The 16,961-nt window shown below is 44.8% G+C and overlaps 1 protein-coding gene and 1 long non-coding RNA gene across 3 annotated transcripts in view; one reads left to right on the forward strand and one right to left on the reverse strand.

Moving 5' to 3' along the window:
* Window positions 1-1,024: 1,024 nt before the first annotated feature.
* Window positions 1,025-7,606, reverse strand: LOC132228668 (uncharacterized). The gene is made up of 2 exons (XR_009451397.1): window positions 7,400-7,606; window positions 1,025-1,219 (listed from the first exon to the last, which is right to left on the reverse strand). It is a non-coding gene; the product is annotated as an uncharacterized LOC132228668 (long non-coding RNA).
* A 50-nt stretch (window positions 7,607-7,656) lies between these two features.
* The window catches only part of GSR (glutathione-disulfide reductase), a 35,331-nt gene continuing 26,026 nt past the window's right edge, over window positions 7,657-16,961 (forward strand). The window contains exon 1 of one of the 2 annotated variants that reach the window (XM_059685481.1): window positions 7,657-8,034. In XM_059685481.1, coding sequence (XP_059541464.1) covers window positions 7,750-8,034 — 285 coding nt within the window. In that variant the 5' untranslated portion in view covers window positions 7,657-7,749. The remainder of the gene's footprint in view (window positions 8,035-16,961) is intronic. The other variant, XM_059685482.1, reaches the window with a different exon arrangement.

Below are 16,961 nucleotides of genomic sequence, written 5' to 3' on the forward strand. Positions count from 1 at the left end.
AATAAGAATGGGTATGCAAAAGGAATAAAAATGGATGTAATGGTTACAGGCAGTTAGGGCTGAGGGCTGCAAAGGGCAGGTGCCTCCTGGACTCCGTTATTTCAGCAACAAGGCTGTTAATCTTTCCATGATGATAGGCAGTTCTTGAGTAAGGAGAATGGACCGAATTTCTTTTTTCTTTTTTTAAATATGTTTTTATTGATTTTTAGCGAGATGGAAAGGGGGAGAGAGAGAAACATCAGTCAGTGAGAAACACTAATTCGCTGCCTATTACATGGCCCCCACTGGGAACCGAACCAACAACCCTTTTGGTCTATGGAACGATGCTCCAACCAACTGAGCAACCTGTCCAAGCCTCCACAGGTAAGTTTTAGAAGCCATATTTAGATATCAGTGATGAGGAGAGGAAGGGTGAATGTAGACAAGGAATGGTATTGTTATATGAGGAACCATGATTCAAATATTATAGACTTGATTCATTCAGTCAACAACAAATATGAAGCAACTACTATGCCCCAGGTATTGTTACAGATGCTGGGAACGTAGTCACAAACATGGCAGACAAGATTCCTGCTCTTGGAGTTTGTACTCTAGTGTGTGATGGTTAATTTTATACATAAACTTGGAGGGTGTTTTGTTCTGTAAATAGTTACAGAAATAAAACCACATATTTAGATTCAGAATAGGAATATTAGTGTTATTTCTAAAGCTTTTTATGATCTTCCCCATTTTATATTTTCAAATACATTTGTAAAACAATGAATTTGAGATCAAAGAATGAAAAGCTATTCACCACAAGTATCATTTCCTGCTAGAAGTGTCTTCTGAGGTATCCAGTTTCCCAACAAAGCAAACTTCCTATTCTCAGAAAGATTCCTTCCCATCATAAAATTTGCTTTTTGTTAATTTTGTAATCAGTTATAGTTCTATCTCTTTCGTGTTTATCCTTTGCCTTAATAAACACTGAAATTGTGCTATGGAGTAATGTTTGTTTTCTTTCTTTCCTCATATTATTTTTATCTTCATAAATGACTGCAATTATTTTCATATATGCTTCATGAGAAATACATTTCATTGAGCAACCTGTATGAGCAAGGTTCTTTATAATACCAGTTTCTCATACAGACTTCTCAGATTGTTTACAGAAGTACAGTAGGCCCCTTTATCCATGTTTCACTTTCTGCAATTTGTTATCCGCAGTCAACCGTGGTTTGAAAATCTTAATGAAAAAATACAGAAATAAACAATGAGATTTAAGTTGTGCTCCATTCTGAGTGCTGTGATGAAATCTCATGCTACTCCGTCCTGCCAGGATATGAATCATCCCTTTGGCCACTATCTCCATGTCTCCATGCTGTTGATGCTCCTGCTCTTTAGTCACTTAGTAGAGATAATACAGAGATAATAGTACTGTATTTATTTCTCGGGTTGAGGAGAAGACAACATGTAAAGCTCTTAGAGCCAGGCTTAGCTCAATGCATATTTATTTTTTTTAATATATTTTTATTTATTTCAGAGAGGAAGGGAGAGGAAGAGAGAGATGGAAACATCAATGACGAGAGAGGATCATTAATCAGCTGCCTCCTACATACCCCACACTGGGGATCAAGCCCAAAACCCAGGCATATGCCTTGACCGGGAATCCAACTATGACCTCCTGGTTCGTAGGTCGACGCTCAGTCACTGAGCTACACTGACTAGGCTTATTATTTCTGAAAAATATTTCACAGTGTTTTTGTGGAAATCACCTAAGTTTATTTAGTAGTAAAAAACATTTAAAAATCCTATCTAATAAAAGAGAAAAATGGTAATTGGCGTACGACGATACCCTTTTCATTGGCTAATCAGGGCTATATGCAAATTAACTGCCAACTAAGATTGGCAGTTAACTGCCAACTAAGATTGGCAGTTAACTGCCAACTAAGATTGGCAGTTAACTGCCAACAAGATGGCGGCTAATTTGCATATGTAGGCACAATGCAGGGAGGTGAAAGAGAAAGCAGGAAGAAGCCCCCTGCCACTGACAGTGATCGGAAACCCAGGGGGGAGCTAAGAGCTGGGGGGCAGGGCAAAGGCGGCCCTGGGGCCACCTTTGCCCTGCCCCCCAGCCATGATCGGAGAATCAGGCGCCTTTTCCGCCCTGGCCAGTGATAGCAGGAAGTAGGGGTGGAGCCAGCGATGGGAGCTGGGCACGGTCGAAGCTGGCAGTCCCGGGAGCTAGGGGTCCCTTGCCTGGGCCTAAAGCGGAGCCCACGATCACGGGGCCGCTGCAGCTGCGGGTCCCCGCTGCCCGGGCCGGACACCTAGGCCAGAGGCGTTAGGCCTGGGCAGGGGCGGAGCCTGCAACCGCGGGGAGCTGGGGGTGCCCTGCCCAGGCCTGACACCTCTGCCGGAGGCCTCAGGCCTGGTCAAGGGGCTGATCCGGTGATTGGTGATCGGAGGGTGATGAGGGTCAACTCCTCTGGCCGAGGCATCAGGCCTGGGCGGGGGGCGGAGCCGGGGATTGGGGGGATATGATGGTCCCCTTGCCCAGGCCTGAAGCCTGGGTCAGAGGCGTCAGGCTTGGGCAGGGGGTGGAGCAAGCGATCAGAGGGAGATGGGGGTCCCCTTCCCAGGCATGATTCCTGGGCCAGAGGCCTCAGGCCTGGGCGGGGGGCCAGAGCCAGTGATCAGGGGGAGATGGGGGTCCCCTGTCCAAGCCTGACACCTCTGGCAGAGGCGTCAGGCCTGGGCAAGGGGCCGATCAGGCGATCGGAGGGTGATGGGGGTCTACGCCTCTGTCAGAGGCGTCAGGCCTGGGCAAGGGGCTGATCCTGCAATTGGAGGGTGATGGGGGTCAACGCCTGAGGGCTCCCAGTATGTGAGAGGGGGCAGGCTGGGCTGAGGGACACTCCCCTCCCCACACACACCCAGTGCACAAATTTCGTGCACCGGGCCCCTAGTATTTTTAATGATGACATTATTAAAAGGTGAAATAATTTGGGCTCTGCTGTTTCCCACAAATCATGCTAATTTATCATGATGTCTTAAGACTGCTACATTTGCTGAAACCGGTTTGGCTCAGTGGATAGAGCGTCGGCCTACAGACTGAAAGGTCCCAGGTTCGATTCCGGTCAAGGGCATGTACCTGGGTTGCGGGCATATCCCCAGTAGGAGATGTGCAGGAGGCAGCTGATCGATGTTTCTCTCTCATCGATGTTTCTAACTCTCTATCTCTCTCCCTTCCTCTCTGTAAAAAATCAATAAAATATATTAAAAAAAAAAAAGACTGCTACATTTGAACAGTAACTCAGTTGATTTTTATTCTTGGCATTAATCATCTCCAAACTACCTCTTACTGCATTAACTAAAATTTTACTTTAGCTGACATTTTCTTTTCTTAAAATGATATCTTAGTGTAGTTTTTAAAAAATATATTTTTATTGATTTCAGAGAAGAAGGGAGAGGGAGAGAGAAACATCAGTGATGAAAGAGAATCCTTGATTGGCTGCCTCCTTCACAGCCCACCCTGGGGATATGGCCTGGCATAAGCCCTGACTGGGAATCGAACCTGCCACCTCTTGGTTCCTGGTCAGCACTCACCCACTGAGCCACACCAGCTGGGCTAGCTGACATTTCTAAAGAGAAAATTTAGATAAGGTCAGAAATCTTCAAGTGTTTGGGATATGGCTACCTATTCCTCTTCCCACATAAGTCAGAAGCAAAAAGGTAAAACGCTTACATGAAAATAAAATAATTTAGCCCTAAATAATACCTTATGAACCTTTGGTTGCAACATAGTGCATGGATTATGTAACTAGGTGATTAAAAATTCCTTTCTCCTTTGAAACTATCGGAATCATAGACTCTTACTTCCTTTCATCTTCTTTACGTTTGCTTAATGGAGCCATTCTCCCCCACTCCCCACCCATATTTCCTGGTTCAAGACTTGTCATCTTTGACCATTGACCCCTTGCTCAACTTGTCAATTTGACTTCATGTCTGTCCAGCCTGTTCCTTCCCTGTTATCAATACTGCTGCCTAATACTTTTGCCTCTTAATCTGCCAGTTTCACCACCTCCAGTTCATTTCATATGTTTCCAGGGAAACACACCGCTGGGAAGTCTCCAGTGACGCTGTTGGCTACGGAGTGATGTTTAAACACCTGTGCCAGGTTACAACCCCGGCTTCCAGGACTACTTCACCCATCTCCATTACCCCCTTAAGCTGCCTATCTGCACTGCTCTGCCTACTGTTTCCAGCTCCTGCTGGCTCACTTCCTCCGCTCTACATGGTTCGCGTTCATGTGCTCATTTCCTTTTTGGTCAGCCTCCCAGTTTCACAGATGAAGAAACTGACACTCAGAGAGGTTAAGTTAACTAGGACAGTGCCTGTGGTGTGATGTGAATCCAAGTGCCTCTGACTCAGACTCCTAACTGCCAAACACTTCAGTGTGCATCTCTTAAGAACAAAGATATTTTCTTATAACCACAGTACAGTGATCAAACTCAGGAAATTTTATACTGATGTAGTACCATTATCTGTTACACAGGCCATATTCCAGTTTTCTCAATTGTCCCAATTCAAAAGCTCATCCAGGATCAAGCCTTACTTTTTTCCCCCCAATATATTTTTATTGCTTTCAGAGAGGAAGGGAGAGGGAGAGAGAGATAGAAATATCAATGATGAGAGAGAATCATTGATCGGCTGCCTCCTGCACACCCCCTACTGAGGATTGAACCACAACCCAGGCATGTGCCCTTGACTGGAATCGAACCTGGGACCCTTCAGTCCACAGGCTGACACTCTACCCACTGAGGCCAAACCGGCTAGGGGGCAAGCCTTAGTTTTAATTCTCATATTTCTTCCATCTTTTTTTAAAATATATTTTTATTGATTTTAGAGAGAGAGGAAGAGAGAGAGAAACATCCATTGGCTGCTTCCTCCTGCACGCCCCACCCTGGTGATCAAACCTGAAACCCAGGCATGTGCCCTGACCTGGACTTGAACCAGCAACCTCTCGACCTCTCAATGCATGGGACAATGCTCAGCCAACTAAGCCACACTGGCCAGGGTTCTTCAGTCTTTAACCTGTAAAATTTCCTCAGCCTTGCATTGTTTTAAGACATTGTTTTTAAACTACCAGGCTAATTGTAAAATTTCCCTCAATGTGGGTTTTTCAGGTTATGAAATTTTAGCAAGAGTATTACATAAGTGAAGTTGTGCACTGTTTTTTTTAAATTGATTTCAGAGAGGAGAGGAGGAGAGAGAAACTTTAATGATAAATCATTGATTGGCTGCCTCCTGCATCCCCCCCCCCCGCCCCCCCCCCCACACACACAGGGATCAAGCCTACAACCCAAGATTTACCCTGACAGGGAATCGAACTATGACTTCCTGGTTTACAGGTTGATGTTCAACCACTGAGCCACACCAGCAGGGCTAGTTGTGTGCACTTCTTACTGAATCATCTCATGAGGTACACAATGACAAATGTCTCATCACTGGCAATGTTTAACTCTTAAGTTACCATTTTTCCCTTTGTGATTAATAAGCAATCTATGGGGACCTATTCAGAGACTGTGTAGTAACCCTTTAGCCATCATACTTTCACCGAGTGATTTTAATATTCACTGATTGTTAATGACACTATTACTATGATAGTTGCAAAATGGTGACCTTTCTAACTCTGTTGTTCCTTTTACATGTATTATATAGCATTTTACTGGAAGGAAGAACTTGCCCATTTCCCCCTATACAACTTTTTCATCAGGAAAAACGCCTTCAAAAAGGAACTGGAATTGGAGTGTGGTTGATTCCCAGCCCCCTTCAGTGTGCTGGGGCGGTGCCTGTGACCTGGACCGTCACTCCTCTGCTTGTATAGCTCTCGGTCTATAGATGGGCATGGGCTGTGGGCCTATCATCACCAACTCAAAGCCCACTTACCACTTTGTTGTCCAGTTGGTAGTTCCAGATACTGTAAAACGATACCCCAGTCTGGACAGGTTGGGAGGAAAACGCTTTTCTGTCGCCGTCTCTACCCTGTTTGTTTAATCCTCACCCAAAGATTTTTTTTTTTATTGCTTTTCAGAGAGAGTGGAAAGGAGGGAGGAATGGGGAAAGAGAGAGACACATCAATTGGTTGCCTCCCACGTGTGCCCACTGGATCCGGGATTGGACCTGCCACCCAGGTACGGTGCCCTTGACGAGCAATCAAACCCAAGACCCTTCCGTGCGCAGGCTGATGCTCTAACCACTGAGCCACGCCGACCAGGGCTCTACCCTATCTTTAGGCTTCATCTGTAGATCCTGTTGGGAGTGGGGGAATTCCTTCACTCTACCGTTCTTTAGTTCTTCTGGTTGGACTACTTATAAAATAATAAAGTTGACACAACACTAGCTCAACAGGGAAAAAAAACAATACGTGTGCACAGGAGAATGACAATATGATGCTCAGAACATAAAATAAGGTTCAAAGACATGATTGAACTGGGCACCCTTTTATACTTTTTTTTAAATGGTTTTATTGCTTAAAGTATTACAAAAAGTATTACATATGTCTCCTTCCCCCCCCCCCGCCCTTAATCCCCCCGGCCTCCCCTACCCCCCAGTGTCTTATGTCCATTGGTTATGCTTATATGCATGCATACAAGTCCTTCGGTTGATCTCTTACCCCCCGCCCCCACCCCTCAACCCTCCCCGGCTTTCCCGCTGTAGTTTGACAGTCTGTTGGAGGCAGCTCTGCCTCTGTATCTATTTTTGTTTATAAGTTTATAATGTTTTATACTTTTTCTGACAAAGAAACTTTTGAGAAATTGACAGGACAAAAAGTGTTCATTAGCAAGGAATCTAAAGCAAGGGGAGGTATTTGCTGGTGAGGAATCTAAACAAAAGTTTGGGCTTTGGCAGTAAATTAGTAAAGGCTTTACAAGGTTTGTTTACACACCCTTTAAAAATATATATATATTTTTAATTGATTGCAGAGGGAGAGAGAAACATCCACAGGGATGGACCTGGGCATGTGCCCTGACTGGGAGTCAAACTGGCGACCTTTCTCTACATGGAACGATGCTCAGCCAACTGAGCCACACTGGCCAGGGCTATACAAGCTTTTCAATCCTGGGTTTTATAACGTGTGATTCGACTGGGAGGGCACCTACCCTAGAGATGTATTTCCTACTTTTACGGGGACAGAGATTCAGACAGCTCTTCCTGCTTCTCGGGTGAATTTAGTTAGAAATAATCGATTGTGGATTAAATCAGGGCAGTCGACCCTGGTTTCGACAATCACGAAACTCGTTATTCCGATGTTTCCAAAACTAACACCGGCCTCCACAATGATGGAGGGAACTCTCCAAAGGCGGATGAAAAGAAAGAGGGCGTTCATCCTTTCTCGCCCCACCGGCCTCCAGAAACCTACCTCCGGCTGACGCCCCGCGGGTGCGGGGCCTCAGGTGCTGGGGCGCACAAGGAAGCGGAGAGATCCCTCCCCACCCCCAAGCTCCCCACTTCGGGTAGGGCTGGTGGTTCGCACGCAGGTGAACGGGCTGGGGTGGGGCCGGCCCTTCGCGCCCGCCTATCCCAGTGTCACGGAACCGCGGCCCGGAGACTCACGCCCCGCCCTGCACCCGCCCCTCCCCCCCCAACCCCCGCCGCCCCGCGCACCCCGGTCAGGTGCTTAGTCACCCCGAGGCCACCCTTGCCCGGGGCCCGCGCCCCCTCCTTCCCGGGGGCCGGCCCCAGGGCCGCACCCTCCGCGCACTTCCGCGCATGGCCCTGCTGCCCCGGGCCCTGCACGCCAGCGAGTGGCCGAGCTGGCAGCGGGCGGCGCGTGCCCTCGCCGGCTCCCCGCGCGCCCCCGCCGTTTCCCGCTGCGTGGCCCGCGCCATGGCGTGCAGGCAGGAGCCGCAGCCGCAGGGCCCGCCGCCCGGCACCCGGGCCTACGACTACCTGGTGATCGGCGGCGGCTCGGGCGGGCTGGCCAGCGCGCGCCGGGCGGCCGAGCTGGGCGCCAGGGTCGCCGTGGTGGAGAGCCACAAGCTGGGCGGCACTTGCGTGAGTACCGGGCCCCGCACCCCCGGCTCCGCTGCAGCCCCGCTTCCTCCTCGCTTCTGCGGGAGCGGTCTGCGCTCTTTCCTGCTGCGGAGCGATCCGTTCCTCCGGGCCCCCAGCCTGGGCACCCGGCGCTGTGCTTTCCGCTTTCCCACCCGCTGCCGAGGCCAGGATCCCAGCTGGTTTAAATGAAAAAAAGTGTAAAGGGGCATCCTGGCGACCCCACCCCCCACCCCCAAACTAAGCCTGTGTCGGTCCCGGCCCAGGTGCAAAACCAGCGGCAGCCGTAGTGGTTAAAGCAAACGCAGCTTTCCTACATCCTCGTTCCTCAGGGTGGACGAGTATTGTGCTCCACGCTGGAGCTCATCGCCAGATCCATGCAACATAAAACCGCACCTGGAAACATGGCAGCTGGCCCGTGTGTATGGGAGGAGGGGGAGAAGGGGTGTATTGTCCTTGAGCAATGAAGTTCCTGGTCCTCGCCCATTTCAAGGGCAGAGTGATTCGCAGCGATGGTTCTCACCCGTGGCTGCACATTCGAATCACCGGAGGAGTTGAAAAAATTCTTCCTGGGTTCCGCTCCCGTGGCCTCTGATTTCATTGGTCTGTGGTGCAGCCTGACCGGGAGAGTTTTTAGAAGCTCCGTAGGCGATTCCTAATTTCAGCCAAGGCCGAGAACCACTGACCACAGGCTACCTCGATGTAGGAATTTTACTAGTAAATGAATTCTCAGACCTTGTGCTATTTTTGTCTTTTGGGGGGCCCGGGGATTTTAAAACTACCCCCCAAAAAGAGGGTTGTAAATTCTGCAATTAAAAAACTGTTCATCATTTTTAAAAAGTTTTGTCCCCAAGTGAATGGCGTGGCTCTTTCTATCACAAGACTTGATTGGGTGAGGTACTTGCTGTTACTATTAAAATGTCTCCAAGATTAACCTGGGATTGGGAATGGGTTCTCTAAAGTTCCTTTGGACACTGATGTTTAAGTTGTACTAAGTTGGGAACGCCTTAAGGGCAGGGATGGGTTCCTGTGTTTGTGCACCTCTTATCATCTTAACAAAATACCTTACTCAATAACTGTATGTGAAATGAATGAAACTCAATATTGACAGCTATGAAAGGGCCGACTCCTTTGTCCAGTCCTCATTTTCCAAGTTCAAAACGAAAGTGGGAATGAGAAGAGAAAAAAAAATCCCTGTTAATTATCAACTTGCACCTTGACACCTTATTCCTGAGAAACTGAATTAGCAGAAGTCTGTCTCTGCAGAAAGCAGATTGAAGGGTGCCACTAAGAGGCCCCCTGGACAACTTGATAACTACTCATCTTTGTACCCCATTACTTTTCTCCTTCCTTATTTTTGGCACAGTCAGCTTATGGTGTAACTCCTCATTGTCTGGTTCTATTGGAATTACTCAAAAAGGGGCTGACCCATTTTTAGGTTCCTGTTAGTAATGTGAACACACTGAGAGATAAACTGCCTCTGAGAGTGAACCAAGGGCAGTCAGCATGTTACTGCTTTCATGTAGATCGCCTGGCCTTTCTTATCTCCTGTTTCAGCAACTTCTATTTGCCTGGAAGCCAGTGGTTCTCAACCTGTGGGTCGCGACCCCTTTGGCGGTCGAACGACCCTTTCACAGGGGTCGCCTAAGACCACCCTGCATATCAGATATTTACATTACAATTCATAACAGTAGCAACATTACAGTTATGAAGTAGCAACGAAAATAATTTTATGGTTGGGTCACAACATGAGGGACTGTATTTAAAGGGCCAGAAGGTTGAGAACCACTGCTGTAAGCGTTGATGTTTTGGGGAAATCCCCAATTTAACATTTTCAAACTGGCTTTTATACAAGGAAGGGTGTTGGCATGTGTTGAATATGAGAGAAGATATAACCCATGGATACGACAGGAGTTCAGATTCCAGATATCTGGGTTTTCCTCAGTTGCAAAAATAAGCTTCTTAGGTGCAGGAATTTCCAAGCAGGTGTAGGGAAACTTAAGGCTTTCTGAGGCACATTATTTTGTTTGTTCATTGTTTTGAATTCTAAGTGCTAAGTATTTGGAGGGGGCTGGCTGAGAGGAAAGGGTAGGTAGATACAGATATTTGTAGACAAAGGTCCCTTCCATGAAGGAATTTACAAAGTAGTTGGGGAACAAAGGGTAGACAGTCAACCCCAAAGTGAGGTGGACTATATTAATTGCTACAGTAATAACAAATGACAGCGGTTGAGAGAAGAGTTATAATTAATCATTTCTGCCTGGGCAACATGGGGTGGGTTTGTGAGGGAATAGTATCTTTCTGAACTTGAACAGATGAATATGTGGGTGAGTATTTTTTGTGAGGGTAGAGTAAGGGCAAAGCCCTAGAGTCAGTGTATGTTGTATAATCGATTTAACTGGAGCAGAGGGTGTCTCTAGTTGAAAAGATGGGAAGCTAATGGGTAATGGCAGTGGTAAAAAAATGTGGATTTTTGGTGTGCCCTGACTGGGTAGCTCAGTTGGTTAGAGCATCATCTGATACCCCCAGGCTGTGCGTTCAATTCCGGGTCCAGACACATAAAGAATCAACCATACATAAGCGGAACAACGTATCCATGTTTCCTTTCCTCTCTCTGTCTCTCTCTCAAATATATATATATATATATATATATATATATATAAATATTTTTAAGTGAAGTTTCTGGAAGTGTAACCGGAAAAGGACTGGGCCTGGAGCAGGTCTGCCTCGTGCAGGCTGGTAGTGTGTGGGCTCTTGACTTCATGCAGGAAAGATTTCACAAAGCAAGTCTAGGTGATTTTGAGAGTATGTTTATTTTATTTTATTTTATTTTATTTTATTTTATTTATTTATTTTATTTTATTTTATTTTATTTTAAGAGTACGTTTATTAAAGCTGGGGACAGTGAAACAAGGAAGGGCTTAGGATAGAAGAAGTAACAGGGGAGCGCCTAGGTGGGGCTCTGCTTTGGCTCTCTAGAAACATTATAGGAAAGAAGTGAAGCCCAGCAGGGCTGCTGTTAGCTCACTGAAAGGTTAGAGAAAATGGGGCCTTAGACAAACAGGTTCAGGAGGTAAGCCCGGGACAGTTGCAAGTATGGTGGGGACTCTTAAGAGTTTAGGAGAGAAGCCTGGCCGGCATGGCTCAGTGCTTGAGCATTGACCTGTGAACCAGGAGGTCACCTCCTGGTCAGGACACATCCCCGGGTTGCCAGCTCCATCCCCAGCATGGGGCTTGCAAGAGGCAGCTGATCATTGATTTCTCTCTTTTCTTTGATGTTTCTATCTCTCTCTCTCCCTCTCTCTTCCTCTCTGAAATTTAAAAAAAAAAAAAAAAAAAAAAAAGCTTAGGAGAGAAAAGTAAAGATGTTTGCCTGAGAGGGAAGAAAGGCATGGGCATGCTCCAGAGAGAGCCAACTCTGGATCTTTGTCTCCTGGGTTCTCATCTGTTCTCTAAAGGGAGGTATTTTATTTATTTATTTTTAAAAAAATATATTTTATTGATATTTTTACAGAGAGGAAGGGAGAGGGATAGAGAGTTAGAAACATCAGTGAGAGAGAAACATCAATCAGCTGCCTCCTGCACACTCCCCACTGGGTATGTGCTCGCAACCAAGGTACATGCCCTTGACCGGAATCGAACCTGGGACCCTTGAGTCTGCAGGCTGACGCTCTATCCACTGAGCCAAACCGGTTAGGGCTAAAGGGAGGTATTTTAGGGGAGGATCTCAACAGAATGTTCATCAGCTTTATGCTGATGCACCAAAATGAGATTTATTCCCCTGACTTCATCCATCCTTAGGTGTTGTTGGTACAGATGGCACTAATTGTTTTTCTGTTATCTATCTCCCTGAATAGGGTGATTTAAGCCATTTACGCCCCTGGTTGCAGAGGAGAAGTGTAAACCATTTCCGGAGGGGAAGTGTAAACCATTTCTGCTCCCCCACCCCCACCCCCCATATACTCTTTAATTTAGAAACCATTCCCGCTAATCAGGAAATCAAAGGAAAATGTTAAGCAGTTCCATATTGCACCTACATATAAATGATACTATAAGGTCCTCGCTGGTTTGGCTCAGTGGATAGAGCATCAGCCTGTGGACTGAAGGGTCCCGGGTTTGATTCCAGTTAAGGGCATATGCCCAGGTTGTGGGCTTGATCCCCAGTAGGAGGCGTGCAGGAGGCAGCCGATCAATGATTCTTTCTCATCATTGATGTTTCTATCTCTCTCTCCCTCTCCCTTCCTCTCTGAAATCAATCAAAATATATTTAAAGAAAGAAAGAAAAGACCATTTAAAAAAATGATACTGTAAGTGTGCCTTTTGGGGTGCTCCTGAGGTCCTTGCCTTTTCTCCTTCTCAAGGTCCCAGTATGACTAGATGCCATGGTGAGTCAGTCACTTGGCCCGTAACAGGTGGGTGAGGCTTTGAGGTGTGATTTCGTTCCGGAAGTCCGAAGTCCAAATGGCTCTTGCCCAGATAAAATCAAAGGCTTGTTCTTCCTGGTGGTTCAAGGGAAGAGGCCATTTCCCAGCCTTTTCCACCTTCTAGAGGCTTCCCACATTCCTTGGTTCCTGACCTTGTATTGCTCCTACCTCTGCTGCCATCTTCACGTCATTTTTCTTAAACTGTTTGTCGTAAGTGTTCTTGGTTAGGGAAGGAAGGGTTTTGCAATTTACTTGATGCTCAACTATTGGCTGTTTAACTGTCTCTCAGTTTCCTTATTCCACTTGTCCTGGCTTACTGACCTGTCTCAGAAGCCCTGTGAACTGTGAGAGGGTTTGAGGAGGAGAGTGTCAGAGCAGTGGTTTTGTGGTAGGCAAGTAGAATTTTCTTTACTCTTGACTCTCCAACCAGTTTTTTCCCTAAATAAAATACACTTTTTACTAAACATTGTAGTTATCTGTAGTTTCTATATTTTCCATGCAGTAGTTTTGTAACAAATTTTTAAAAATGCGAGGTTTTGCTTGTAGGGGTTTGTTTCATGCTTCTCCATGAAAACTTAGCAGATTCATGGAGTGATAGAGCTGGAAGGGACTTAGCGATTCCCCGATCCAGTCTGACTGTAGTTGTTTTAAAAATGGAAGTGCTCACATACGCTTGCTGACCTAAAATGTTTGGTTTTTTTACTTACATTTTTTAGAGTAGTTACTGTTAAAAATTATATCACTATCATTTTTTGTCTTTTGTCTTATAAACATTTAGTTCTGCAGACTTGCACATCCAAGATCAAGGTGCCAGCAGAGCCCTAGCCAGGGGGGGTCAGTTAGTTGAAGCTCTGGCCTGTGCACCAAAGGATCACGGGTTCGATCCTAGTCGAGGCACCTATGGGAAGCAATCAATTGATGTTTCTCTCTCTTCTCTCTCTCTCTCTCTCTCTCTCTCTCTCTCTCTCTCTCTCTCTCCCCCTTCTCTCTTTTGCTCTAGCTCTCTCACTCTCCTCCCCCTTTCCATAAAAACATAAAAAAAAAAAAAACCAACACACACAAAAAAAACAATAGGCAGTAAAGATTTAATTTGAGAAAAAAAAGGTATCAACTTCCTGACTCATCAATGGCCCTCTCTCCTGTGTTCTCACATGGTGGGAGGGCCTATCACTATCATTTTTATCAAGAAAGTTTTTTAAAAATATATAATTTTACTTATTTATTTTAGAGAGAGGGGGAGAGAGAGAAACATCAATCTGGCTGTCTCCTGCACGTCCCCCATTGGGAATCAAGCTTATATTATAATTTCAAGGAAAGGATAGCCCTTTAAATTGAATACTTTTTTAGCTTTATGAAACATTACATGGGCCCTGTTGTTTTCATGTCGTTAAGATTGGACTCACACAGATTCTTAGAGGCATTTAGTCCAGGACCCTCACTTTACCGACAAGCAAATTGAGCATCAGTTAAGATATTGTTGGAAACAAACCACACAGAGCATAACCTGTGGAACTGGCAGCCCAGCCACCAGAAACCATGGCTTTAGTGTAATTTGTTGGTGTCATTATGACTTGATGAACATTTTCAAGCATTATTCTCAATTACAGAGGAGGAAATTTCTTACTCTTGCTTCTTAGGAACCAGACATCGTTTACTCTGAAAACACTTGATAAAAGGTCTACCATATGGGTCTCTACCCCAGAGTTCCTGATTTAGTAGGTCTGGAGGGAAGCCGATGGGTGTGCAGGAGGCTGCTGATTGATATTTCTCCCTCTCATTGATGTTTCTCTCTCTCCCCCTCACCCTTTCTCTCTCTCCAAAATAACAAAAACTTTTTAAGAATGAATCTGGTGAATCCTTTATAATTATGGGAGTCAGATGATAATGAATTTGGTCCTGGAGCCATTCATTGCATAGTTTCCTAATTTCATGCTTCCAAAGAAACCAACTTAGATGCTCTGCAGAGTATCTATAGGATGAGATTTTCTGGCTCCTCTTCAGTCTTCCTTTGCCAGGGGCCTTTTGTTCTTACTGTGATATCATGGAGTAGATCCTTTCAGGAAGGAGACCTATATTTTCTTTCTTTTTTTACTATAAGCTCAACTTTTAAATTTAATTTTTGTTTTGTGAATTTTTAAAAAATTTTCAATTACAATTCACATTTAATATTATTTTGTGTTAGTTTTAGGTGTGCAGCATAGTCGTTAGACAATCATATACTTTATAAAAGTGTCCCATCCTCCTCTCCTCCGTATATCCAGTAAGACACCTGTATTTTCAAGATGACTGATGTGTTGGTGTATGGGAAGAGTTCACTGTTCTTTGATAGAATTTATTACTTTAAGCTGTTAAGAAGCTCAGATATGAGATGACTGTCCCATGTTGTGTTCTGTAGGGGAGGGAAAATATTTCCTCTACCCTCCTAGGTTCAGTAACTGGGACCTACACATTAAACTGATAATAGATGAACAGGAGAAAAGGTCTATTTCATATGCCCATTGAGCATTATAGAAAAGAAGTGGGGAAACATAAGGAAGTAGTCAGGCCTCTGAGCTTAATACCAACTTAACAGAGAGTAGTAAGTTGTGGAGAAGAGACTAGACAAAGGAAAGGGGGGATTGGGGCTTCTGAGGCGGGTAAATTATGGGAAGAAACTATTGGAAGATAAGGGTTCCTTTATTAATGTTTTTTAGTGCAGATTCATCTCAGTGCTATCCTTTCATCTCCACTGATAAGGGTTGTTCTCTTTCTGGTTCAGGAGGGGAGTGGGGGGCACCATTACACAGGGAAATCTATGCCCTGATTTTAAGCAGAAAGGAGGAGGGCAAAGGTTTCCTTCTTGTTGACTCTTTCTTGTCTTCAGCTCAAAATAATCCTTATTCCAAAGTGGCATATTTTGGGGTCGCGTATTCTGATTCCCTTTAGTTCATACGGGCCAGAACTGCCGCTAAACTTCTACTGGATACACTATCGGTGGTCTGCAAACTGCGGTTCGCGAGCCACATGCGGCTCTTTGGCCCCTTGAGTGTGGCTCTTCCTAAGCCTTAGGAGTGCCCTAATTAAGTTAATAACAATGTACCTACCTATATAGTTTAAGTTTAAAAAATTTGGCTCTCAAAAGAAATTCAGTCGTGGTACTGTTGATATTTGGCTCTGTCGACTAATGAGTTTGCCGACCACTGCTAGGTCAACAAGACATTAGTTTTCTAATTACATGATTTCGCTCTTAAATTAATATTTATTTTTCTGGATCAGGCAAAAAAAAAAGTTGTAGTAGAGTGTTAGGTTAGATGTAAAAAGTAGGAAACTGAAAGAAATCCTCAATTTTTTTTCTTAGAATTCAATTACAGATAAGTAATCTCTTGTTGCCCACTGTGATTAATTAAGTCATTTCTGAAGGCAGAAAAACACATGAGATGATATTTGAATTCAGTTTTTGGAGTCTCCCCAAAGCTAAATGTAATGCTTTTCTCATGATCAAATGTGTACCGTGGAGAAGTGCAAGGAGTGCCCGAAGTCAAGGTGAATTAGAGCCTTCTGGGAGTTCTCCGCCTACACAGACGTGGGAGGAGTCCGCTTGAGGAAGAGTTCTTTGTGATGTACTGTCACCCTTTGCCCCGGGGCCTGTGGGAGCATGTCCAGGTATTCTTGCTGAGTGTACTGAGTCTGCAATAAAGCGTAGCCAGGTTCACATGGGATAGGTGTGTAGTGCTCCCCAAATAGGCATAGGTGGTAAGAGTTGATCACCAGGACAAAAAACGCTTTTTAAAAATTTTTTTTTAATTTTTGAAAATTTATTTATCGATTTTAGAGAAAAGATGAGAGAGAGAGAGAGAGAAATATCGATTTGTTGTTCCACTTATTTATGCATTCACTAGTTGATTCTCCCCACCCCCACCCCTCCACCCCCCACTGGTTGATTCTTGTTATGTGTCCTGACGAGGGATCAAACCTGCCACCTTGGCATATTGGGACAATGCTCTACCAGTTGTGCTACCTGATCAGGGTTTTTTGTGGTTTTTTTTTTAATTGAGCTATAATTGTAATATAGCCTTATATTAGTTTCAGGTGTACAGCATAATGATTCGGTATATTACAAAATAATCACAAGGCTAGTTAACATCCATCACCATATGCAGTCACAGCATTTTTTTTCTTGTGATGAGAACTTCACTGTCTATACCAGTGATGGCGAACCTATGATACGCGTGTCAGAGGTGACACGCGAACTCATTTTTTTTTTGGTTTATTTTTCTTTGTTAAATGGCATTTAAATATATAAAATAAATATCAGAAATATAAATCTTTGTTTTACTATGGTTGCAAAGATCAAAAAATTTCTATATGTGACACAGCACCAGAGTTAAGTTAGGGTTTTTCAAAATGCTGACATGCCGAGCTCAAAAGGTTCGCCATCACTGCTCTATACTCTTAGCAATTCCAAATACACAATATTGTATTTTTTAGTAGAGTCACCATGCTGTACACCACATCCCCAGGACTTAC

Source organism: Myotis daubentonii, chromosome 2 (genome assembly GCF_963259705.1).
Source record: "Myotis daubentonii chromosome 2, mMyoDau2.1, whole genome shotgun sequence".
NCBI classification, from domain to species: domain Eukaryota; kingdom Metazoa; phylum Chordata; class Mammalia; order Chiroptera; family Vespertilionidae; genus Myotis; species Myotis daubentonii.